This window comes from Orcinus orca, chromosome 16 (assembly GCF_937001465.1).
Source record: "Orcinus orca chromosome 16, mOrcOrc1.1, whole genome shotgun sequence".
Lineage (NCBI taxonomy): Eukaryota > Metazoa > Chordata > Mammalia > Artiodactyla > Delphinidae > Orcinus > Orcinus orca.
Window position 1 is genome coordinate 26,868,584 of NC_064574.1, and position 25,916 is coordinate 26,894,499.

Sequence of the window (25,916 nt, forward strand, 5' to 3'; positions counted from 1 at the left end):
GGGACCTGGGCTGGGGGAGGCTGCAGAGATCATGGGACCAAGAACACACCCGGCACTCTTGCCGACTCTTCTTGGGCAGGCTGTGGGGAGCAGGAAGGTTAGGGAACAGGGGAGTGATCATTAGACTGGTGCTGGGAAAGGGTGGGGTGACCGAGGGGAGCTGGGGTGCTGAAGGGGGAGGTCGGCCAAGGAGGCTGGATGGGGTGGGGCTGGGTTGGATGTGGTTTGGCAAGTTGGTGGCCCATTCACTCTCTGTGTGTTTCAGTAATGTGCGTCTGTCCCCCCAGGAGGGCTGGCATCTGGGTCATAGTCACTACTTTGTTTCTCAGCCTGGGACAGAGCCAGCACGCAGTAGGTGCTCAGTAAATACTACTCACTCTACAAATATCTAGGTTGGTCGCTGGAGACACTGCCAGAAGAAAACCAGACCCATCTGTGATTGAGGAGGAGGGGATGGGCAGTGAGGTTCCAGACGTAGCAGGGCGGCTAGCCTGGGGACTGTGGGATGTAGCTGAGCAAGGCGGGGCGGATCTTTGGGGTGGCTTTAAGTAGAGCCTGGAGCTGCCCTGCAGGAGGATGGAGAGAGCAGTGACTGCCCAGAGGAAGAGGGGCAGAAGGAGGGGCATCCTGGCCCAGGGGACCTGCGGCAGCCGAGGGGGAGGGGTGCCATGGCGCGAAGGCCTTTCCCATCCCCCTCTGCCCTGGGCCCTGGCTGCTTGATGGGCAGCCCGGCCCCGCCCCTGGGCAGCCGGGAGGCCAGTGATTGGTTGGCGAGCTAGAGCCGCTTGGTCACCATGGGGACGCTCGGAGGTGCGCGTGCCCAGTGCCCAGCACCAGGAACTAAATCTTCATAATCTGCCGGCTGGGAGGGTGGGGGTGGGGTCGTGCGCGACCCTGGCCTGGGGGAGGGGGTGGCCCGGGAGGCGGTCAGGGCTCACAGTGGCCGCCCCTCCCCCACCCACTCAGGTTACAGGTGCAGAGCCTCTTGGGCACCTGGGCGCCACCAGGAACCACGCGGTACTCACCTGACAGTGACCCCGGGAGCTTGAGCGTAGCTTGGGCCTCTGCCTTCTCAGCTGATCAAGCAGGAGGCTGGGGCAGGGTGGGGAAAAGGGGCCTGGAATTTATCTGAAGTGTCTAACCCCCTAGTTAAAAGTTTGTCCTCCTAGGTCCCCCAGCAATGCCGCGCTGTCTGCAGCAGGGGGCGCCCTCCACAGGGCTTTGTTGGGCTGTCACTTCAGGAAAGCAGGGATGGCCCAGGAGGTGCCAGGGATGCACCCGCAGCCCTGGCTCTGGGTGTTCAGTGCCATGTGGCCGTGCACCAAGGGCAGATCTCTGTCTGCACAGGCTTGGCCTGGGCCTGCTTGCTGGAGGGAGTGACTAAGGGGCAGGGGTGTCACAGTGGAGCCAACCTTCCTCAGGCAGAGGATGGAGAAGTTCGAGGGTCTGCTGTGGGGAAGGGGTCCTGTGGGGAGAGGGTGTAAAGGGGCAAGGCAGTGGTGAGCTGGAGGAAGAGGGGGGCACTGGCCAGGCCCCATGCAGCCCCTGGCGTGTCCGAGGACCTCTGGACCTGCGGCAGGCAGGTCACACTTGAGGCTGCAGCCACTCACTCCCTGGCCCCCGAAGCTGGATAAGGCTTTTGTGGGGTGGAGGGCAGGAGGCATGCTCCATGGCCGCTCCGCCCTGATGGCCCCAGTTTCTGGCAGAGGGACCCTGCCCCCACCTCAGGCTGGGGCAAGGCTAGCCTCTTGGCGCCCCCAGCGGGGACGGCAGCGCTCACTCACCTCCTGCCCAGGGATGCTCGCGAGGACGGCACAGGGCAAGTACCCCCTGTGGCTGCCGTGGCCACGTACCTGGGGGGAGGGGGGGTCTTAGGGGCCAGTGGGTGCTGCGGTGGAGCCTCACACCCAGGCCTCTCGTTTCAGACGACTCCTCCTCCGAGAGCGGCAGCGGCAATGGCTCCTCCACCCTGAACCCGTCCACCTCGAGCAGCACACAGGGAGACCCCGCCTTCCCCGAGATGAATGGCAACGGCACCGTGGCCCCCGTGGACTTCACCGCCACCGCCGAGGATCAGCCCATCAACCTGTGCGACAAGCTCCCGCAGGGCTCGGCGCTCGGCACGCCCTCCTACCCCTCCGACGCCGATGGACTGCGGAGCCGCGTCAAGTACGGGGTGAAGACCACCCCCGAGGTGTGTGGGGCTGCGGGCTGCTGGCCCGCCGGAGCTGGGAGCCTCTGCCGCGCCCGTACACGGCAGGGCTGTGCGGGGCTGACGTGAAATCACGCGTACTGGGGTTGTGACACCAAGTCAGGGTGGTAGCCGTGGCTGCTCTGCTATCATTGTCCTGGGGAGGCTCTGGAACGGGAGACCGCTCAGTTGACCTCGAGCAAGGCCCTCACTTCTCTCAGCCTCCACCCCCATCTGTGAAGTGGGGTTGTTGGCCTCTGCCTTGGTGGACGTGGTGGGTGACGTGTGGCCTGGCCCCCTCTGCCTCCAAAACAGTCTGCTGTGAGGAGCAGCAGCAAGTGGGCTGCATTCAGCACAGAGGCCCAAGGCCTCATGTTTTCTCGCTACTCTGCATGCCTGTCCCCATTCTACAGATGGTGCAGAAAAAAGGTGAGGCCTTTGTTTGTGGCCCCAGGGATGTGGATGTGTGAAACTCAATAGACCAGGCTAATGGGGGGCGGACAGGTGCCCCACCGTTTGGCGCTCCCCTACCCCTCCCCTGTTGCTTCCGAAAGCCATCTCCGGGCCACGGAGGTCTTCTGCAGCAGTGCAGTGCGGCACCGGCGGCGGGAGCTCTCCCGGGGAGTGTTTTCTTCTGCCCGGGCTAGGGGGGCCAGAGGTGCCTTCTCAGAGCCCTACACTCCTGGGCTGCAGCTACTGGCCCCTGCACAGGTTCCTTCCCCTCCCAGGGCCTGTTTTCTCTTCTGCAGAGGGTGTGGGGTGGGTGCCAGTGCTGGCTTCCAGTGACGTGTCTCGTGGGAAGGTTCTGTACAAATGAACGGTGTTCAGTCGTCGCTGTGTGTCTGAGCCCAGGCTGAGGGACAGGTACTGGCCAAAGCACTGTCTTCCCTTCTTTGACTGGGTCCCAGGGGCAGGCACAGCTGCTGCCTCGGCAGGCAGAGAGCCAGAGGGGTTGAGTTTGCCACCGTGGTCTCAGGCCACATGTGTGGACCACGGAAGTGAGACGGGAGCACGAGTGCCACCGATAGTTCTTCTGTCTCCTCTGACGCTGGCAGAGGATTGGCCAAAGAGCACCTGGGAATGTGACTTGCCCAAGGCGCCTTTGACCCTCCGTCGCGAGTCTGACACAGCCCACTGGGAGGCCAGAGGACCTGGGTGTCCTTTCCCCTTCAGAGTCTATGTGTGGATCAAGAGATGGGCATGGGGCCAGGGACCCTGGGAGGGCTGACCCCGGTGGGTGTGGTCACATGGAGGCTGGTGGTGGCAGCTACCGTGGGACAGGGCACCAATCAGTGTCTGTCTTTGTACGTTTGTCAGCAAGAGCTGTACGCCGTCTGGGCCACTACGTGGCCACGTTGCAGGGTGTGATCTGCGGCTGTTGGTTTCCTGGGCCTGACTGCCTACTAGATGCCCACCTCCTTGAGGGCAGGGACTGTGTCTCCAGGACACTGCTAGTCAGGGTACCACTGAGTGAAGTCAGGACTGGACAAAGCCGCAGACTTTCTAAAAGGCAAATGACAGTGGTCCTCAGGGAGCCTTCCCAGAGCACGTGCAGCAGGGGGCAGGAGACCGGATGGGAACTGAGCAGTAAAGGATGAAGAGGATGGAAAAAGCAGAGAGGAGAGTGGGGAAGTGCATTCCCAGGAGAGCTGGGGAAGGGTCTTGCTCCAAGAGGGGCTCAGGGGGTGGGTCCCTTCTCTACTGCAGGACAAGGGGCTGTGCCTGGTTCCCAGTGGGCTGTGCCTGGTTCCCTCTCCCCTTTCTACACACGCTCTGCATCAGGGCTCACGGTGACTTCCAGGGGTGGCGGCAGACAGGAGAAGCCCAGCCTGGGAGCTGCGGGGATGCCCTTTTGCCTGATGGGCCTGTCTCTTTGGCTGGTTCTTTCCCAGCCCATCTGTTCCTCATCCCCGACAGACAGCACACTCACTGCTTTTGTGACAGCTCGGTTGTCAGCTCAGGGTTGCAGCCCCTTGGAGACCAGGGAGGGAAACCCCGAAGCCAGAACAGATCTTGGCACAAGCAGGAGAGGCTGGCTGGTGGCGGGAAGGAGCCCTTTCTGTGTTTGCCTTTCCCTCGTGCGATGAGGCACATCCTGGCGTGGGCACTACTGCCGAGTAAACCACTGTCCCCTCCACTGAACTCCTCTGGGGCGCCAGGCCTCTGCATGTGTGGTTGTGGGCAGTCCCTCCCACGGCCGCCCAGGGAGGGGCGGCAGCATCGCTGGCCCCGTGTCACAGGGGAAAGGAGCAGAAGGAGAGTGACTTGCTCAGGGCCTTGCAGTGTGGCTCACGTGGCATCTGGGTGTGCTCGCTGCGCCTGCCCGCACACTCACCGCGGCCTGACCCTCTGCCCCCCCCCGCCCTCTCTCAGTCCCCCCCCTACAGCTCAGGGAGCTATGACTCCATCAAAACCGAGGTCAGTGGCTGCCCTGAGGACCTGACGGTGGGCCGGGCCCCCACAGCAGATGACGACGACGATGACCACGACGACCATGAGGACAATGACAAGATGAATGACTCCGAGGGCATGGACCCTGAGCGCCTCAAGGCCTTCAACGTGAGCGCCCGCCCGGGAGGGCTGGCTGGGGCGGGGGCTCAGCCAGGCCAGCCCTTCCCACAGCCTGTGTCTCCTGCAGATGTTTGTGCGTCTCTTTGTGGACGAGAACCTGGACCGCATGGTGCCCATCTCCAAGCAGCCCAAGGAGAAGATCCAGGCCATCATCGAGTCCTGCAGCCGGCAGTTCCCTGAGTTCCAGGAGCGGGCCCGCAAGCGCATCCGCACGTACCTCAAGTCCTGCCGGCGCATGAAGAAGAACGGCATGGAGATGGTGAGCCCCAGGCCCACCAGTCCCAGGCTCCCCGCACCCTCCCGGCCTCCTGGGCGCTTTTCCCACAGCCCTCCCAATACCCCTGGAAGCAGGCATTGTGGCCCCTCGTTCACAGAGGAGCCCAAAGCCCAGTGCCACCCTGCCCACCTCTAGGGCAGGGTCCCTGTGCCCTAACACTGGCTCCATCCCCATTCCGCCTGCAGACCAGACCCACACCTCCCCACCTGACCTCGGCCATGGCAGAAAACATCCTGGCAGCTGCCTGTGAGAGCGAGACGAGAAAAGCAGCCAAAAGGATGCGCCTGGAGATCTACCCGTCCTCTCAGGTGCCTGCTCGCCGCCAGCCACTGGGAGGGTGTCCTCAGCCATGCTGCAGATACTGCCACGGCCCCCGGGTGCAGAGGGAGCAGGGAGGGCGTCCTCAGAGGGGAGATGGAGATGCTGGGGGGGAGGGGGGCGGCGGGGGGGAGTCAGAGGAGCCCAGACACAAAGGCCTTGCAGACCTAGGAAGGGAGTCTGGACTTCATCCCGAGCCCTGAGAGTGTCTTCAGCCGGGCAGGAACAGATGAAATCTGCCCTGAAGATAGATGAGCACATGGGGGGCTGGGGGAGGCCCTGGGCAAGGCAGCCAGGGGGAGAGGCAGAGTCCTGCAGGTGCCGCGCCGGGTCCCGGCAAATCTGGGGCCACCACCCACCCCCGTCCAGGGACCGTGGTCAGGGCTTGCTGCCCCTGTGGTTCCCCAGCGCCTCCCTCCCGCTCTGCAGGACGAGCCCATAGCCCTGGACAAGCAGCACTCCCGGGACTCCGCAGCCATCCCCCACTCCACCTACTCACTGCCAGCCTCCTCCTACTCCCAGGACCCTGTGTACGTCAACGGTGGCCTGAACTACAGTTACCGTGGTTACGGGGCCTTGGGCAGCAACCTGCAGCCCCCTGCCTCCCTCCAAACAGGAAATCACAGTAATGGTGAGTGTGGGACACCAGGCTCTGCGGCTCCCTGACCAGCTGCCTTGGGAAGGGGGCAGGGCAGGCGAGGAAGCAGCAGAGGCGGCCGGGAAAGTGACTCCTTCCTGGCACAGGGACCCTCCCCATCTCATAATCTTAGCCAGTCCTTAGCTCGGAAGGCAAGGTTAACAGGAACAGCGTTCCACTCCTTTCTTGCCTCCCCGGAGGCTTGCTGGGCCTCTCCCTGGTCCCCTGCCGCTGCCCCACACCCCCTCCACGGGCCACTGTGTGCAGTCCCAGCCAAGGCCCCGCTCTTCACCTGAGTTGAGCCCCTCCACACCCTCGTCTCACCCAAAATGACCAAGTCTCAGTGAGACGGTCGCTGGCCCAGCTCTTGCAGAGTTGATGGCAGAGCCAGGATTTGGTCCCAGGCAGGTCACCTCCCTCTCCAGGCCACCGCTTAGGACCTCACTTGTGAGATGAAGGTTCTTCTTTTTAAAAGCATTTCTTAGTTTTTTAAAAAAAATTATGTATTTTATTTATTTTTGGCTGCATTGGGTCTTCGTTGCTGTGCGCGGGCTTTCTCTAGTTGCGGCGAGTGGGGGCTACTCTTCGTTGCGGTACAGTGCGCGGGCTTCTCGTTGCAGTGGCTTCTCTTGTTGCGGAGCACGGGCTCTAGGCGCGCGGGCTTCAGTAGTTGTGGCACACGGGCTCAGTAGTTATGGTTCACGGCTCTAGAGCGCAGGCTCAGTAGTTGTGGCACACGGGCTTAGTTGCTCCGCGGCATGTGGGATCTTCCTGGACCAGGGCTCGAACCCGTGTCCCCTGCATTGGCAGGCAGATTCTTAACCGCGGTGCCACCAGGGAAGCCCCGAGATGAAGGTTCTTTCACCTAGGAGCAGGGTCCCAGCCCTTTCTGCTGCACTGCGGGGCCCCATCTAGGTCACCTGGGGCAGTGGTTAGCCGTCTGTCCCCCAACTCTAACCCCAGGAGCTGGTGATCCCCTAGGTGCCCCCTGTAACTCTGCCCAGGTGACTCTGATGCAGACGGAACACAGGCCAATATTGGAGAAACAGTCCCCAAAAGATACAAACCTCCCAATGGAGCTAGGTGCTGCCCTGAGTGCGGACCTCAGGCCCTGTCACACTGAGGCCTGGGTGGCCGGTGCGGCAGGGGAAGAGCGGGTTCCCCCGGTGAAGGGCAGCCTGGCGGCCTCCGGGAGCTGGCGGGGTCAGGTAGGGGTGATCCCAGGGCCTCTTGAGCCAGGTATCTGGATATAGTTCTGTGTGCAGCGGGAGCCACAGACAGGCTTTAACCAAAGGAGGCTATGAATGTGCTGTCTGCCCTTGTGGTGAGATTTTAACGGGGAGGACAGGAGGCAGAAGCAGTGTGCTTCGGGGGTCGTTCAGAGGCGAGAGGAGAGGCTGGGGGTGACAGCAAGTTGCCGCTTGACGAGTAGGTTAGAGGAAGGTGCCGCCCGCAGGCCAGGGAATTCTGGTTCTAGGTCTTGGCTGAGAATTCCTCTCAGGCCCTTGTCCTTGGCCACGGGAGACCCCTTACTGTTCCTGGGCAGCGATGGAGGCGGCTGGTCCCTACCCATGGCAGAAAGCCCAGACACCCTCGCTCACCTTGCCCCCCACCACCGGCAAGTACATGCGGGTCCCTGGAAGATTCCTGCCTGGGCTTAACTTCTCATCCTTTCCTAATGCCTCTTAACCTAAAATAAGAGGCTGCCTGGCCCTAATCCCTGAGGCTGAGGCCAGAGTGGCCAGCTGCAGCAGGGGTGAAATGGCTGTCCCAGGCGGGCTGCTTTCCTTCCAGGAAGGAGCCTATCTGACAGCCCTGCTGAGTGGGGACCCTGGTAGAGCGGGTCTGGAGACAGGTGTGGGGCAGGAAGTTAGAGCCCCCCCTGTTGCGCACGGGGAGAGTCGTTCCCAGGGGGCAGGTGATGGTGATAGGCCCCCACCTGGTACCACACAGCAGGGCCTGTCTCGGGCCGCAGCTGCCAGGGCTGCTCCGGCCTCTCTTGAGGGCCAGGCCTGCCGCCCTCCCGCCCTGTTCACACTTGCCAGAGAGGCTTCAAGAAAGGCCACTAGCTCTGCCCCTGTACCTCAGTCTCCCTGGTTCCTTAGAGGTGGGTGGTGAGGTCACGGAGGCCGAGATCTGCTCGCTGACCTCCTGCCTGGGGCAGTGGCGTCCTGTGAGCACTGGGTTTGGGTCCAGCAGTTGGAAGAACACCACGGGCAGTCCCAGTCCCAGTACCTTCCCAGCAGCAGCCCTTAAACGAGGGTTCAGTCCATTTGGCACCTTGGTTGGGCAGTCGTGTTGGTAGCTCAGAGTTCCTCACTTAGATCGTGGGTGGATCCAGGTCAGCCCAGATAGACTCAGGCTCTGCCTGTTTTACCCGGGGTGCTGGGCAACTCGCACCCGCTCTGGCCCCTCTAGCAACCACCTGGCCACCTGAGTGTCTGCCTGTAACCAGAGCCCTGGGGGAAGAGACGGAAGGCCTGCTCCGAGCATGGGAGTGAAGAGGACAAGGCTTGGGGGCAGAGTGAGGAAAGAGAGGAAGCCCAGGGCCGCCTCACACCCATGTGGCAGGCGGCTCCGGCCTTCCTCTGCCATCCCCAGCCAGTGTCTGGAGGGGACCAAACCCTGCAGCAGCCGGGAGCCAGCGCAGGCACCCCTGCCTGCTCCCAGACTATCCCAGCAGCACCCACGTGGGGGTCAGCCGCCTGCTTGGCTGCAGTTCCCAGCAGTTCACAGCCCCAGTCCTTCCTCCTGTGTTTCATTTTAACGGACTTCCCTCGACCCTCAGTTCCAAGGATGTTCCTTAGCAGGCCAGTTCCCAGGACCTCCTGCTTGACGTCCCTGTTCTCTGATTAGAGAAGAAATAACCGCACGTGACAGACTGTCCCATCTAGATTCCAACTTCCTTCCCCAGCTTCCTTTTAGCAGTAGTCGAGTTTCCATAATTTCTCCCAAGATGTTACTTCTGGTCTATACGTCTCCAGTGACAAGGGCTTGTCCATCTCTGTAGCAGCATAAAAACTATAGGGAGTTCCCTGGTGGCCTAGTGGTTAGGATTCTGGGCTCTCACTGCTGTGGCCCGGGTTCAGCGCCGGGTCAGGGAACTGAGATCCTGCAAGACTCATGGTGCGGCCAAAAAAAAAAAAAAGCTGCTGCCACTGTAGGTGCAATAATGATTCAAACTGGCTTTCAGAGCCGGTGGGGTGGTGGGGAGCTGGCTGGTAACTGAGAACTGCCTCACACACCCTTGTGCGGTGATCTCTGCTTATGGGGGTTGGGGGCTGGGCAGGGCACAGAAGGCCTCCCAAGCAAGCTTCCGCCCCCACACCGCCAGATCCTCTCCTTTGGCGGTTTTCTTGCTGAACACCTCGAAAGAATGCTCAAATTCCGGGAGCTTCTGTGTCTCCTGGAAGCCCTTTCCCAGTGGGCCTCCGTAGGCCGAGCCGCACCGAGGGGTTCACCGGCGTGGCTCAGCCCAGAACAGTCTCCTTGTGCTGTAGCTGAGGGCCGGGGCCCAGGGAAGTTAGGAATCACCCACGGCGGGGTCCGGGCTCGCTGACTGCAGAGCCACAGCGCACCCCATAGAGCCGTTTGGGAAAGGTGGAGAGGAGACCAGGCCTGGTGGCCCCAGCACACACCCCCAGTGTGTTTCGGTAAGACTGCAGGCTCCCTCTTTGTTGCCACCGTTCAAGGGCAAAGGGGAGGTGATTTCTCCAGAGGGCCCCTCTGGGTCCTGTCTGACCTTCCGACCTTCACACACCCACCCCACGCTCTCCCGTCCCACCAGCATTAATCTTCCACCTCGCTTGGGCACAAGAGAACTTCTCAAAGGCAAGGGGCTTCGAGGTGCTGCAGCCCATCAGGAGGAGGCTCAGCCCCCAGCGCCTCCCTCCACCTGCCCCTCCAGCCGCTCCCGGCAGGGCGCGCTCCATCTGGCCGCTCCAGCCCCAGCCTCTTTCCCAGGCCCAAGCAGGGCAGCCCAGGGCAGCCAGCCTCTTTCTTGCTCTTCCCCGGCGGCAGCGGTTGAGAAACCCCTTCCTTGTCTCACGAGGCGCACACATGGGTGCTCCTTTTCCTGGCCTTCTGGGGCTCCAACTCTGGACTCCGTCCAGGGCTTTCCGCACCCTGTCCCCCTCGGGGGCGTCGGACCCCCACCTACCGGCAGTGTCTTAGCCGCCCCCTTCCCCGCCAGCTCGAGGCCGCCTCCTCCCCCGGAGCCCAGAGCCCGGAGCACGGAGACCTGCCTGACTGTCCTCAGAGAGCAGCCGAGGTGCGATGAGTGCCAGGGAGCTGGGCTCAGAGTGCTGCCCGGCCCGAGGCCAAAGCCTCCCCCCCGACCCCAACGCAGGATCACCCTCGGGCTTAACAGAGAAGCCCACGTCTTGTCTGCAGGCCCCCTTCTAAGCACTGGGGTACAACCGTGGAGACAGACGAGGGCCTTGGGCCCCCACGATAGGGGAAAGGGTGCCCCTCCTCACCCTGGCTCCCCTCCTCACAGGGCCCACGGACCTCAGCATGAAAGGCGGGGCCTCCAACACCTCCACCACGCCCACGCCCACGCCCTCCAGCAACAGCACCAGCCGGACCATGCCCACCGCCCAGCTCAGCCCCACCGAGATCAGTGCCGTGCGGCAGCTCATCGCCGGCTACCGGGAGTCCGCCGCCTTCCTGCTGCGCTCAGCAGATGAACTGGAAAACCTCATTTTACAGCAGAACTGACCCAGCAGCACGTGGAGTGCACTACCCTAGGGAAGGAGGCTCTCCCAGCCCCGGACCGGCTTCCCGCCTCACCAGTTGGTACCTTTTGTTTTTTGAAAGAGGTGGATGCAGAAGAGCTGTTTCTAGCCACACTCCAAGCGCCTGAGACTCTGGGCACAAGGACACTTTTTTTTGGAATCTCACCACACGGGTGCTCTGACCTGCTTGGAAGAGGCCAACGGGGCAGCTTTGGAAGGGCTGGGGCTCCCCTGACAAGGCGCTGGGGCCGCAGCTGTATTTAGAATCATCTTCGTGGACCCTGATGTTAGAATCCCACCCCCAGATAATTACCTTTCAAGTCTTAGGTGAGCAGAATTGCATATTTATTGAGAAAAACAAAGTGGACCCTTTCTTCCTCTCCCCTTAGTAATTTATTTTTCTGAAAATGGATTCTTTTGTGTTTGTACAGATTGCCAGTCTGTGTCTGTCTGATCAGGAGGATGTACCCCTGTGACCTAACATTCCATATCACTACACTGGCGCGGGCTGGGGGCCGGCAGGGCTGGGGGCAGCGGGGGCGCCGGGCTGGCTGTCCCTCTGAGCGCCCAGCCCCGCCAAGCAGGAGGACCTCACCCACACCCACTACAGAGCAAAGACAAACAAAAGCGGCTCCCCCTCCCCCATCCCACAGACGCCCCAGTCACACGGTCACCCGTATTCTACCTCACACTCCAGCGTGGGCTTTTCCAGGATGTGCCCTGAGCCTGTTCTGAACGGCTGTCTCCCACCTCCCCCACCCAGTGTGTCTGCCTGGGAGGTAAGTCCAGAGGGGAGGCCAGGAGCTGGATGGAGCCCAGGGAGGAGCCCCTGGCCCCAGCGCTTGACAGGACAGAGTGCTGGGGCACAGGCAGCCGGTCAGCTGGGCCCTTGCCCTCACCCTGCCCCCAGGGAGCCAGGTCTGAACACTTCTCCGCACAGGCCCTGGCCCCTCGGACAGGGCCCCCGACCCCACCCCCCTCATTGCTGCAGGGTGCGCCCCTGGCTGTCAGGAAAGGTGGACCGCAGCTCCTGTCCCCTGCCCCCGTGGCTGGAGTAAAGGGGCCATCAGCAGAAGTGGAGAAGCCACCTGGGTTCTCCTAGGACCAGCCCTTCTGCAGGGGCCAGTCCTGGAAGAAACCCATAATCCCTGGAGTGTGAAAAAGGGCAAAAAGAAAAGGCTGGCCTGGTTTCCTTCCTCCCCGATAGGCACTTCCTCTTGCTCAGTGCAATACCTACCAGTGCTGCTAAAACCAGGGATTTGCCCAGACCTCACAAGGCCCACAGGGCCTCTCCATGCGACACTCCGTAGCCATGACAGCAGCCCTCTGCTGCCTGCCCCTGCCCGGAGCTGGCAGAAGCCCTCTGTTGCCTTTCCGCCCTCAGAGCAAAGAGGTCCCATGGGAGCCAGGGCCGAGGGGACCCTAGGGTCGAGAGCCGCTCGACCCCAAAGCAGGCACCCCCCCCCCCTTCCCAAACCAGCTTTTCTGCAGCCAACTGCCTCCTGGCACTGGCAGACCACCCTCAGGAGGGGTGGTGAGGGGGCCCCAGCGTGGATGCCTCCCCCTCCTCGGATCCGCGACTGAGCTACGGGCCCCCGATCCAGAAAGTCTGAAGGGCAGGGGGTCCTGCCCCCTGCTTGCTTCCAGCCCCGAGAGGTTGAGGGTGGCCTTTGCTCTCCCAAGTGGCCTCCAGCACCCCATGCAGCCACACCACCTCTGCCTTCCATCTGACCAGTCCCCAGGCTCCAGCCAGGGCCGGGACGCCGAGACCCGCCGTCAGCACAGCACAAGCTCCAGTGCCCGAGGCCGCTCCCACCCCCGCAGCGTCCACACGTCCCGCCCCCATCTGCTCAGTACTACTCGCGGACGTTTGAATTTGTGTAAATATTTATTTTTGTGTGTGAACAATACTACAAAAAGTAATCAGTAGATCTTTTGCAAAATGTTACCCCAGGCAATTTGTGAAAATCTTAATGTTGAAAACTGGCACAGACAATCGCCGCCTTAGAATTCTCGACATCAACTGCTTCACATGTCATTTCTCCTCCCGGAGGCAGTACCCAAGCCAGGCACAAACGGTTAGCTTTTCTGAACGCACAGGAGTGAGAAAGACTGGGGAAGGGGCTTCCGCCACCACCCGCACAAGGGATTAGATCTGAAGCTCAGTATAAGCTCCAGTGTGAAGTCGTGTTTTTCTGAGTCAAGCTTGTCCTAACTAACTGACCACCTTCAGCGGCCTTAGCACCGCGATAATAAGAGTGTAGGTTCAGTGTGCTTCAAAGAGAAAGGAAGCAAATGATGATAGTGGTCAAGGTCCACTGGGGCTCCCAGAGCCCCTCCAGGACAGTGGATCCCGTCACGTTGACCCCACCTCTTGGGTGGGCTCCTTCCTAGTGAAGCCCTCGTGACGGCCGAATCAGGAGCAAGTTACTGTGTGGAAACAGGATTCCATTAGCTAGTTCAGTCAGGGAACTTGTTCAGTTTTGCTTTTGTTTTAAAAGATGCAGCGTCAACCCCATCCCTCTCGTCCTGACTTGAAGAAGCACCAAGGAGCTGGCTCTGCTGAACCCAGCTCGCTGCTGTCCCCGCCCACCCCAGGGACTGCTTCTCCTAAAGGGAGCGTCCAAAGCCCTGCCCCACAGCCAGTGCTTACGGAGGGCCTCAGGGCACAAATTGATCATTCGGGATCCTACTTTTAAGAGGTAATGCAAGAATAGAATGTATCAGTTCCAGAGTCTTTGCAGGGGGCTAACTAATCCCACAAGGTTGGAATCAGAGGAGAAATGGGAATTTGGTCTTAGGGGTGGGTCATCGGGTAGACCAGTGAGAGTACAACCCATCTAAAACTCATTTTGCCGTCACCACTCAGTTTATACCCAAGGACAGTGTTGAGGGGGAGGGGGACCGGCAGGGGGTTGGAAAGTTTTAGAAGATTTCAAACCAACAGGTGGAACCCAGCCATCCCTATTCCCAAGGGCCACTTATGACTCCAGGGGTGGTTATAGGATTAATTACCAGTTCATATTCAAAATGCTGCTTTGAACTCAGAGGGTTGATACTTTTAATTTGTAATTTTTTGTAAAACTTTTTACAAGATAGTAAAGTATTTCACCAGAATACCAGTTTCAATCCGTCCATGGTCTGATTTTTATATAATTTAGTGGTGCTTTAGAAACTTTGTTTTTGTTGTTCATGAGCTAAACAGCTCAGTCCTTTTTCGCCTGTATCTACCTAAGACCAATGTGAACCTTTGTATTTTTGCTCCTAATTTTGGACTCAGTGAAAGTGTACTGTTTACATGTACAGATGCCCCGGTCCCTGTGTGTCCTGCAAGACTCGCTCCTGAGGAGGAAGGTGCACCTCAAAGCTCATCTGCTTAGCAAAGCCACAAAACAAAAACCTCTCACTTTTTACCTATGTTTCCACCTAAAAACAAAAACAAAAAACCTACACCACACAGAACTCAGATTTGCTGAAAAATACTTTTCTAAGCTCAGAAAAATCTCCATGCGGCAGATGGCCCATATGCCTGTGTCATATGGTCCATTTAGGAGCAGGGCTCAGAAGGGAGACTTCCTACCGGCTGCAGGTGGGACACTGACTGCGTGGACTCATGAAAAGTGAAAGTAGGACTTGGCTGCAGAGCCGGGGGTGGATATAGCTCTTCTCCTGACAGCCTGGGAATGGGAAGGTCACGTTGACTCATGGGAGCTTCAGGGTCAAGCCACCCAACATTTAGGGACAACCCGAGAGGTTTCCAATCCCCTGGCATAATGTAGACACGTTGGGGAAGAGCGCAAGTTCCTTACCTGAGATGAGTTTTAAGACTTACCAATGCAGATGGTATGAGCATTTCTTCAGGGTCCCCTGGAGGCAGCTCATTCATGAGGCATCACCTCTGGGGAGGGGCAGGGGGCTCCGGACAGTAAGCAGATGGCATGAACTTTTAAAGATGACTCTTTATTACTTAATCAATGGCTTCACCTCTAAATTATATTTTTACAGATATGCACCTATGCAACTTAACGTGGCTCTTCTAAGCAGGTGAGGACTTCCTCCTCAATGCTCTATAAAAATTATTTGTGTTCTATATAGTGAGTTTTTCCAGTAAATGTGGCTTAATATTTTAATTCTTAGAATGTGTCTTCTCTATGTGATGCAACTAAATTCTGTTTTGTTTGTGGAATGACTAGCACAGGCCAACTCCCTCTCCCCTCACTTAACAAAAGACCAATGAGCTGTTAATCGAGCTGTTATCTCCATGGTATTACTTGCTAAATGCACTGATTTCATAAGTATGTGGAATCCTTTTTCTTTTGAATCTGTATATCATATATAAGACTGAATCTACTTAATAAACACTGAATAACAAACTGAATGCTTTATTTCCACTGTGTCCTCTCAACAGCAGCACTGCCAGCCAGTTCTGTTCCCTCCAACTCTAGTTTGGCACTGAGACACCATTCTACCAGTAGATTCCACCTTTTTTTTTTTATTTATATACTTACTATTTTTGGCTGCGTTGGGTCTTTGTTGCTGCCCACGGGCTTTCTCTGGTTGCAGCGAGCGGGGGCTACTCTTCGATGTGGCGCACAGGCTTCTCACTGTGGTGGCTTCTCTTGTCACGGAGCACAGGCTCTAGGCACGCGGGCTTCAGTAGTTGTGGCTCGTGGGCTCCAGAGCACAGGCTCAGTAGTCGTGGCGCATGGGCTTAGTTGCTCTGTGGCATGTGGGATCTTCCTGGACCAGGGATCGAACCCCGTGTCTCCTGCATTGGCAGGCAGATTCTTAACCACTGCACCACCAGGGAAGTCCCAGATTCCACCTTTTCCTAGCCAATAAGCTAGCACACAGAAGGTCCTTAGTAGATTTTCTTGAACACATGAACTTGTCACTTTTTTTGGCGCCTCACCCTTCAGAAAGGGAAGGAAATGGACCTTTCCTGGTTCTCGTCAGGTGCTCAGCACAGGCACACATCATTTTGAAATCTCACCGTTGCCTTCCCAGGGAGGTGCTCTGGCCCCGCTTACAGATGAGAAAGAGGGCACGCCGGGTGCACACCTCGCCTGGATTCAGCCAGCGCCCAAGCAAGGTCTTAAATGCAGCTGTTTCCCGGCAAATCGCCCTCTTTCCACTCCCGTCCGCCCAGGGCGCAGCTCTTCTGAGACTGAAACCAAACTCAGGCGGCTGGGAAAACCGAGGAAACACCATCCCTGGTCCTGAACCGTCAGGACTTGACACTCCATTCAACCCAACACCTGGGATCCCCTTGAAGGAAACAAAAGGGCTGCTTTTTTTTTTTTTCAAAGACGTTTACTTGTGTGCAGACTTTTTTTCATCCTGCATTCAATTTAGGTTAAACTTTGAGGAAAACTTTCAGGAATGTGACTGGGGCCAAACCTGATTATCAGGAGTTTAAAATCAATTCTGAGTTAAAAGCATAAATGTAATTAACAATTGCTTGTATATACACACACCCCCACACACTATGTGGCAGTCGTTAAACGTTTTTTTGGTAATGGCAGAAGAATCTTTTTTTGAAATGAAATTCTGTGCAGTAGCCAAATATATAAAACAGGTAAAGGGAGATGGGCCAACAGTTTGAAGACGCTGCCCCGTGGGAGTCTATATACCCTGGGGCTGAGATTCGTAAGAAGAGGAGCAGGTAGTCAAAGCACAAGGTGACACTTCATCTCAGATGCAGGTAGGGACCCAGAGCAGCAAGTCCTCAGTGATGCCATGACAGTGCCTGTCCCACCAAAACTACCACTGCTGAGAGTCACCGAAGGACCACAAACTCCCCCACCTGGGACAACACAGCCAGAGCCCGGGCCCACGGCACACGGTCCGCGCTGGCCCAATGGAAAGCCCTCACCTCCAGCTGAAGCCGCAGCCAGCCGCGGGGACACTGGGATCCAAGGAGGAAGCGCTTGTGGACAGAGAAGGGCTGCTTGGTCCCGGCCCAGCTTCTTTAAATGGAGCTCCAGACCACCGGTGTTAAGTGTAGAGGACGACATCAAAGGGGACGCCCCCATGGAACAGTCAGATCAAGGCTACTCAGTGACCCAGCAGGCGAAGCTCAGCTTACTTGGTGAGGAGGGGAGACCGTGCCTGTAACGCACTTTTAAATCTAAATGCACTAGTGAAGGTCAGTAGCTACAGACTGTAGGATAATCCTTTGCAAAGTCCTCTCTCCCCTCTTTTGTATAAACCCAGATTTTATTAGGTTTATTATCAGTCAGGGGGTTCTTCAGTGAGGGGCTCCAGCTGCCGGCGGGGCGGAGGGGGTCTCTTAAACAGTCTGAAATAATACAACTTGTGTGTGCATGTGCACGTTCCTGCGGGGAGAGGGTCCAGAGCTCCCACTGGACTCTCAAAGGAGCCCGTGTTCCCAGAAAAGTTAAGAATCATTGCACTGACAGCTGTATTTTTCTTACTGTCATCCTTACAGAGCTTCCGTCTATACCTTTTGGTTGTTAGAGATGCTCATTCCAGGTTTTCAAAATGATGCACAAAGAGGAAGAAGCACAGGGCACTGTCACCATTTGGTTTCAAGTATTAACCTCCAGGGTCACAGAGCCTACCCTCTCCATCACTTCAAATGACACACACACACACACACACACACACACACACACACACACACACACACACACACACACACACACACACACACACACACACACACACACACACACACACACACACACACACGGCAACACAGCCCGTGCTGCCTTCTCTCAGGGCACAGGGCAGGCAGACGCTTTGGGCTTTGGTCCCCGAGGCCGGAGGGACGTGGCTACTCTGTTGAGTGTAAACACACACACACACACACACACACACACACACACACACACACACGCACGCATTCCTCTCAAGCAGGGTCTGACTTCCTCATGAGCAGGTCGGACATGAAACAAACGGGTGACACTGTGCCTGGCCAGTAAGACAGCACTTTCCAGATTCTGAAACAGCAGATTTCCTTGTCCTTTGGACCATGAGTAAAATCAGCCTCTCCTGCCAAGTACTCAGTCTCTACACCCAGGACTATGCACTCAACTGTAGCTAGGGGCTGAAAGGCAGATATCCACTCAGCTCGCACCAGCCCTCAGCGCGCCACACGGGCCCCCCTCTCCACGGCTCCTCCCTGGGGTGAGGGTCAAGCAGACGCCAGGAGCCTCTCCTGTCTCGGTCCCACGTGAGCTAACAGGATGGGGTACTTCCTATGTGCCGCACACTATGACTTTATGCAGTAGCAACTCTCAGCCCAAATCAGTGATGAGAAAGTTGCCAGGGGCTTAGTGACTTACCCCAACCACTGAGCTGGCAAGCGGCCAGGCCCCCACTCTCACCCAGCGCACGTTCCACCTCCCTGCTGAGATGCAGTTGGCAGTCAGGTCCCAGCCCCGGCTTCCAACACATTCTAAGCTCCTGCAGAAGTAATTGGGCAAACAGATTCCATGACATGAAGGCACACGTACACATCACCACCACCAGGCAGTTACCCAGGCACCACAAAGCCACCTGACCACGACTCCTCTACCCGCACCTCGATCAAATCGCAGCACCGCAAAACGACAGCTTGCACTGCCCCAACACATGTTCCAACGCACGTAAAATCTACTTTCTCCAGTTCACGGGAAACAAATTAATTAATCTTTAAAGTCAAGCCCTGCAGTCTGTCATCCACTGAGGCTCGTCAACCAGCGTCAGACCCCATTTCGGGCAGGCCCCTCCCTCACTGCTGCTGGTCACCCTCCCGCAAGACCCTCTGCCAGGAGGGCTCTCTCAGGCAACCTCAGTCTCAGCAAGGCGGTTGGGATGAGCAGCTGTGGAGGGACGGCATAGTTCACGGCTTCGATTCTCAGGCGAAAAGGACCCCCACCGTTTTCATGAGATTTTGCTTCCAGTCCACATGGTGGATAAATGGGTAAGTTCGCCACGTCATGCTCAGTCTGATGAAGACCAGCAACACTGACAAGTCGCACCTTTGGGACCAACGTCTCAAAAGAACTCCACACATGAGGGACTTCCCTGGCGGTGCAGTGGTTAAGACCCCAGGGGGTGTGGGTTCGATCCCTGGTCAGGGAGTTAGGGTCCCATAAGCCTTGCGGCCAAAAAACCAAAACATGAAACAGAAACAATACTGTAACAAAATTCAATAAAGACTTTAAACAATGGTCTATATCAAACAAAACAAAAAACTCCACAGACTAGAAAATCAGCTCCAGCGCTGAGGTGAAGTGAGCCAGGGTCTGCCTCCCAACCCAACCTTCCTCCCAGCCCAGCAGGGCGGCCGCAGAAGATGACCGAGACCACATGTGCAGGTTGTACAGGTTTATTTTTCCAAGACCACAGAGACATACAAGAGCAGTGCTTTCCCTGGCGGACCAGTTTCCAACTGTCCCCTAGGGTGGCCCCAAAGGTCACAGCAGAAGGAGGAAGAGGGTCAAACACGCTTGTGCCTCTGCTCCCTGTCTTTGGTAAACAGACTCTTGAAGTTGACAACCTGGACTTGGCCAATACTGCATTTAAATCACCACCACATCTTTGCCAACTTCCCACTCATGCTTCAGATGACAGAAATGCCACAATGGATGAAAAGTGGGGGAAAGAAAAGACCTTTCGGATGAAATGAGACTTGCTGAAGTCATACCAATTTTACAGCTCACACAGACGCACTCACACAGGGAGACCTAAGTTCAACAAGGAAGATGCTCAACTCACAAGTCGAGGAACAAGAAATAAGGCAGGAAGCAGGGTGAGGTGGCACAGCTATGGAGACATCTACTTGCTGGAAACGTGTTGGGAGAGAGGCTGGCAGCTGGCATAGCTGTTTCTTCCTTAACCTGCTGTCAAAAGTATGTCCAGTGGAGTCCTGTGGCCCCAGGAAAGCGTGCTCCCAGGTACTGCTGACAGGTGGGGAGCCCGGAGCCAGGTCCAGAAGGCCCACCTGGGGGCTGCCCAGGTCACTCACCCTTGAATCCAGAAGCACTTGACACTGGTGGTGGTGATTTGTCACACGTGGCGGCGAGCCGCCAGTGAAGGTCGGAGGAGAAGCGATGAGGAGCAAGACGCATTCGCCCAGCAGCGAGCAGCCGGGCTGCCCGTGGCTCTGCAAGTGCAGCAGGTCCACCGGCTGACCGGTGACAGGGCACCGGGCCAACTGGCAGGTCCCAAATCAATCACTCCACCCCTCACGTCGGGCAGCACAGCACGCAGTGGCTCTGACACAGGTGGAGAGAAGTCAATGACACCACTTTAATGCAATGATGCCGAAGACGTAAAATAAGGGAGAGTCGTTCGTGTTCTCTGTACAATACATCCATTTACAGAATCGGCCAGTACTGTGTACAACATATAAATACATGATAAAACATTAGAGGTGCAGAGAGCATACTTACAGAAGCCAGAAGTTCACTTTATACATCCAAGGATAAAGAGTTAAAAATATAAAAATAAGAAAAACACACTGCTTTGAAATGTAAAATGACTTTCACATACACAGGTGTGTGGAGATGCCCACTCCCACAGAGTCCAAAGTGACGGAGAGGGTGTCGAGCAGACAAATTCACCTGCCAAACGTCTGGACACCTGACTTACGAGGAGGAAAGACAATCCTATGCCCGACCATTGTCCAAGCAGGTCTATTCAAGGTCCCGAAAGCTCCCGTGGGCCAGTGGATTATTCGGAGACAGCCAAGTCCCAAACTGGCTTCAGCAACAGAACCAAAGGTCAAACTGGCTCCACCAACTGGCAAATGACTGTGACCCTGAGGTCAGCAGGTTCTGAAGCCCCCTGGTGGGCACTGCTGGGAGTTGCTTTAACCCTGTGCTGGCTTCTTCCCCATCAACTCCCAGAGCAACAGCGGGAGGAAAGACGGCAGGGAGGGGGCAGTGGAAGACTGACATTTCTACTCAGTTCGGGTAGGTTAGTCCCCTTGGTGGAGAACACAACCTTCTTGCTTCAGCTTCAAGTCCCTCTGAGTCTCAAGGAGGCTCCCCACGCCGCACCAGGCTCTGTCTGTGTGACAAGAGCTCGGGCTGGCCGGCCAGCCTTGGGCAGCCCAGCAACCTGCCCTGCAGGAAACCCTTCCAGCAAAACCAGAAGGCCGACAAGTGGCCGAGGGGCTTTAGCACTACAGATTTTAGGGACAGGCAAGAGAACTCTTGCCTAGAGACAGTCTATTTTATCAATGATATTCTGTATACAGATTTAAGATCCGTCATTATCAAAATACACACACTAAATATACAACTTTTCCCATGGCCATAATTTATTATCTCACCACAAGGCACAATACACAGAGCTTTGAGGGTCCAATACAGTCATCGTGACAGAACGCACCACAGCCCTGGCACATGATCATGGCTTTCAGGCTGCACGCACACTGGAGTGAGATGCTTTCCACCGTGCTGCTGTCGGTGAACATCTGCAAGGAAAGTGATGCGCTGTGGCTTGCACCAAAGTTTGCTTTGTGGCTCAGCTGCACCACACTTCCGGCAAGGCCTTTGGCAAAGGTGGGGGAGCCAGAGGAATAATTAAAGCTGGTGGAACTTAGCTGGAGTTTGGAAAGCTTCCCATAAAATGCCTGTTTGATGTTGAGCTGGGAGGGGATGGAAGAAGGCTCTAGAGGCTGGCTGAGCCCTTTCCCAGGCTCTCGGGGTAATTTCCAGAAGGGCAAATCAAGGACAAAGGGGATCCCTTGCAAGTGATCCACCAGCTCCCGAGGACCAGGCCCCGCGACATTTCTGTTCTCTGCATTCGCCTTGGGAGGCCCCCCACCAAAAGTCTTCTCGCTCTTGATGCTGCCAACAGAGGCAGGCGGTGGCTTTGGAGCCCAGTCTTCCCTGGCAGTCTGTACCCCACCAGACACAGAGTTTTTGCTTGGCCCCAACTTCCTGCTGGGAAAATCGGGAGGGGCATCAGCAGGCAGAGGCGTTGGCTCCACAGGCCGGGGGCACTGAAGGGCTGCAGCCTCGTTTTTGGAGCCAAAGAGCTTCTTCCCTTGGCCTCCAGCACTGTTCTGATCACCCAGGGCCCGACCTGCCTGATCGGGACCCGAGGAGACCACAACTGGAGATGAGAAACAAGGGGCTCTCGAGGTAGTGAGATTTCCCGGACTCGTGCCTGGGGCAGCACTTGAATTACTGCACTGGGACAGGTCACCAACTTCCTTCTGATCTTCAAAACTAAAGGAAGAGAACTGCTCTTTGGAATCCACTTCTACTTTCCCAGAGGCAGCCATTGGATTTGTCACTGGATATAGGGAGCCTAAACTCAGGGCGTGCTTGGAAATCTTTGGGGGCGCTCCAGGAGCCTGGGCGGCCTCCAGCCTGGCGAGGCCGGTGCTTGCTTCACGGCTCTCAGGTAGAAGAGACTCCTTCGAAGCTCTTAAAGAACTGGGACTGCTACTGCCAACCTCACAACTGCTTTCCGCAGGGTCTTGCAAAGATCCCACATGCAGGGAGCCGTCATGGCTCGGCTCTGTCGTCAGTGGGAGTCGTGGGGATTCGGGTTTGCTGCCACCGCGGGCTGGACGAAGAACCTTCTCTAGGGGCAAGCTGCCCTGCAGCAACTGCATCACGAGGGGGTTAGTAGCCTCCACCGAGGACGCAAGCCTGCCCAGGGACACAGGCCTCGGCTGGTACTCGGTACTGGCCAGTAACAGGGAGTCCGGGATCTTTTGGGGAACCGCACATACTCGAGACACCCAGCTCTGTGGAGCAACAATCCCGTCTGTCCTTGTGACCAGACTCAGGTCACCGTTCACCTTGGAGAGTGAGGTGGAGCGGTTCCAAGCGTGTTTCTCACCCTGCTCCACCGCTGAGGACCTCTTCGGCACTGCAGCTTCACTAGGCTCGGCCTCAATGCTGTCCTCAGAGAAGTGGCCTTCAAAGTCAGAGGCTGTGTCCGTGGACTCGCTGTGAGGACTCAGCACTTCAGAGCCTCCACTGATTTTCAGCTTTCCACCTTCCAGCTGTCTGCGGTCGTGGCCGGTGCTCGCAACGCACCCCGGAGATGGCACTGTCCAGAGTGAAGCCGAGCTGTCGGGGGGATCCAGACCCTCCTCAGCGGTCAACCCCCCAGGTGACGCTGGAATGAGGGGAGCAGCTTTCTCCCACTCCTCTCCAACCTGCGGCTCAACAGATGGGACGTCTTCTCTGGAGTCGGGTTCAGGCTGTCCCACTGCCTTGTCATTTGACAGGCCAGGCATCCAAGGAGCAGCACCAGCGGAGACGGGAGCCTCGGTTTTCAAGTTTTCTTGTCTAGTAGCACTTTCCCTCGTGGGTGGGCCCGAGCCACCAAGTCCTGATTCGTCATCAAATGGTCTGTCCTGCAGGGAACCGGCCAACGATGGTTCAGGGATGGGACTGGGGGTCACATTCACAGGATCCTTCACAGTGGGATTACTGTCACTGTCTAGAGCCTGGCCGGTTCCTTCTTCTAATCCAACATCCCCCGCTAGAGCCTGAACAGGACTGCTCTCCAGGGGGATGGTGGGTCCTCGCTCCTCATTACCCCTTTCCCAGGAAGTGGTACCAGACCCACATTCAGTTCTACCTCCCAGATGCAACGCAGGCTGCTCAACTAATCGCTCAGGTGCCGGGGTTTTGGAGGGCAGTGGGAGTAAGGCCTGGCGTGGCTGGTCCCCAGTGGGAGCAATGGGAAGTCGGGAAGCATCTTCCAGCCCACTTCTGAGGCCATCTGGAACCCTCTGTCGTGGGTAGCTCTTCTCCTTTCTGGGAGAAGCCAGGTCCTCTCTCCTGGCTCTGGACACGGCACTTCCAGGATGGACATGCTCCCCATTTAGAGGACAAGGCGGCAGTAGTTGTGTTCGCTGTAGATCTGACGCACACTCTCCAGGGGTACCTGGGGCTCCCCTGGGCTCAGGGTGGCCACAGGCCTCACCACCATCACCACTGCCGATGCCTCTGCCACCTCCCTCATCGGTGGCCCCGCCGCCACCTCCACCCGGGCCACCCCCCCCTCCGATGGCAGTGGTGGCCGCCTCTCGATGGCAGTGGTGGCCTCTCGCCCCTCGGACCTGCAGAGCACGGGCTTTAATGTCTGCAAGGGTCCTGGTGCCAGTCCAGCCCCGGCAGGAGGACTCTGTGATGGGGACGATGCGGGGGCATATCTGGTAAGTGGGCTGACCTTTAACCACCCAGGGTGGTTTGATACGTGAAAGTTGAATCTGCAAGAGAAAAGTAAGAAAACAGTTTTAATTGACTGAGCACTCTGACCTAGGAACTGTAAAGCTAAATCGCGACCCTAGTGGCCTAGAGAATCCAATCATTTTCCTTAAAAATGAAATAATCGGGCTTCCCTGGCGGCGCAGTGGTTGAGTGTCCGCCTGCCGATGCAGGGGACAGGGGTTCATGCCCCGGTTCGGGAAGATCCCACATGCCGCAGAGTGGCTGGGCCTGTGAGCCATGGCCGCTGAGCCTGCGCATCCGGAGCCTGTGCTCCACAACGGGAGATGCCACAACAGTGAGGGGCCCGCGTACCGCAAAAAAAAAAAAAAAGAAATAATCATGGTAAAATGGCTGTCCAAGACACCACACCATTCTGAGAAGATTCTGCTCAAGGGCTGTTATATGCCACACTTCTAAATTTAATTTCTGGTGGGACTGTGTAAGTCACTACACAAAAAATCTACCACCACCTAATAAAAGATTTTAAAACCCCAAAGGATTATGACCTCTAGAGATAACTTCAACAGAGTGAACAACCAAGTGAGGAAGAAAAGAACCCTATCCCCCTGATACTCAAGTCAGTCTCAAGAACGCCTCTCGTACAGCGAGCTCTACACTCCCACATAATTAACAAAAGGGCCCGGGGGCCTTCTGTCCCTGCAAAGGAGCCCCACTAATCTCCCGTCCCTCAAAGGGGCCTGGGCTCAGGGCAGCCAGTATCAAACAGCCTCCTACCCGGATGGGCGGGACTTTGGGCTCCTCTTTGGTGGGCTGTGGCTTTTCGGTGTGAACACTTTCAATTGTGTTACGAAAGGACTGACGATCTTCAAGCCGGGGCTTCTTTTCGGGAAAGGACGCAGAGGCCGCCTGCTCAAAGGATTTCCTCTTCTGATCCTTGGGTTCCTGATCCACGGTCTCCTGAGGCAAGCTGGGAATTCTGTCTGGAGACGTGGAGACACGTGCCAGGTCGTCTGGATTGGGCTGGATCCGGGAAGCCACAGTTTCCACCGGGAATTCGGAACTCTCTGGGTTGGGTGCAGCGGAGGATGTGCCAGGCAGGTGGGGACCACCCACCCCTGCTGCATCGGTCTTAGCCTCCCCATCCTTGTACAGGGGGATGTCTGGTGCCACAGACTGTGTGTCTTTAGCAACCTCTGCTTGTTCTGGCTCCTGTTTTTTGTACAGATTCCTTCGGGCTCTGGTTCGGAGATCTGGCCGAGAGCGTTTCTTGAAATGCCCATCTCGCTGCCGGGTGGCCGGGCCACGCTGCGGTCGTGTTGATTCTCCCGAGACACGCAAGTCACTCTTGATTTCAACCTCCTCCTGGCCCACATTCTGCTGCAATGACTCTTCTTTGCTTAAACCCAACCTGCAAACCAAACTCACATTATCAGTTACAGGGCAGAGAGGGCACATCCACTATGAATAATATACACCCAAATATTAGATCTCTCAGAACAAAATAAATCTGCATGGTATGTAACACTAACCATAGAAAAACCTATGTTAGCTTCCCCATGAATGGCATTAAGCTAAATAAGAGTCACTGCAATCTCCACATTCCTGGGTGACACAGCAGTATGCATGGCTTTGAGAACACCTGCCTCTGTCCCCCCAGAAACCACACTAGGACTCACAGCACCAAGGGCCTTACTTCTGTCCATAGTAGTCTTCGAAGAACTTTTCTTTCCATTGTTCCACCTTCTTTTCCTTCTCCATTTCCTGTCGTATCCTGACTTGCATCTCATGAGTGAATTCGCCTAGAGAGAAACAAAACTCTTCAAGTGATGCATTAAGGATATTAAGGTCTGTCTTAGGAAACGCCAAATCTTGCAGTTCTACCATGTCAGGAGTTTTCAAAATAACACGTGACTTTGGTGAGCTTGGAAATCATTTTTTTAACCCTCACTATCTTCCTCACGCTGGCTCCCATCTCCCCCAGAGGAACTCTCACATGGTGCTCTTATTCAGGACAGAACTAACACAC

At 56.8% G+C, this 25,916-nt stretch overlaps 2 protein-coding genes across 6 annotated transcripts in view; one reads left to right on the forward strand and one right to left on the reverse strand.

Moving 5' to 3' along the window:
• NOL4L (nucleolar protein 4 like) overlaps nt 1-15,108 on the forward strand; it is a 130,265-nt gene extending 115,157 nt beyond the window's left edge. For 3 of the 5 annotated variants that reach the window (XM_004272711.3, XM_012534180.3, XM_033433470.2), the window contains 6 exons: nt 1,926-2,194; nt 4,565-4,750; nt 4,830-5,021; nt 5,225-5,347; nt 5,787-5,988; nt 10,493-15,108. In XM_004272711.3, the coding sequence (XP_004272759.1) occupies nt 1,926-2,194; nt 4,565-4,750; nt 4,830-5,021; nt 5,225-5,347; nt 5,787-5,988; nt 10,493-10,713 (1,193 nt within the window). In that variant the 3' untranslated portion in view covers nt 10,714-15,108. The remainder of the gene's footprint in view (nt 1-1,925; nt 2,195-4,564; nt 4,751-4,829; nt 5,022-5,224; nt 5,348-5,786; nt 5,989-10,492) is intronic. The other 2 variants (XR_004484792.2, XM_033433469.2) reach the window with 2 other exon arrangements.
• A 3,944-nt stretch (nt 15,109-19,052) lies between these two features.
• Nucleotides 19,053-25,916, reverse strand: part of ASXL1 (ASXL transcriptional regulator 1) — a 68,117-nt gene continuing 61,253 nt past the window's right edge. Inside the window, exons 11-13 of the mRNA XM_004272710.4 lie at nt 25,584-25,689; nt 24,665-25,298; nt 19,053-23,928 (exon numbers count right to left, since the gene is read on the reverse strand). Coding sequence (XP_004272758.2) covers nt 21,010-23,928; nt 24,665-25,298; nt 25,584-25,689 — 3,659 coding nt within the window. The 3' untranslated portion in view covers nt 19,053-21,009. The remainder of the gene's footprint in view (nt 23,929-24,664; nt 25,299-25,583; nt 25,690-25,916) is intronic.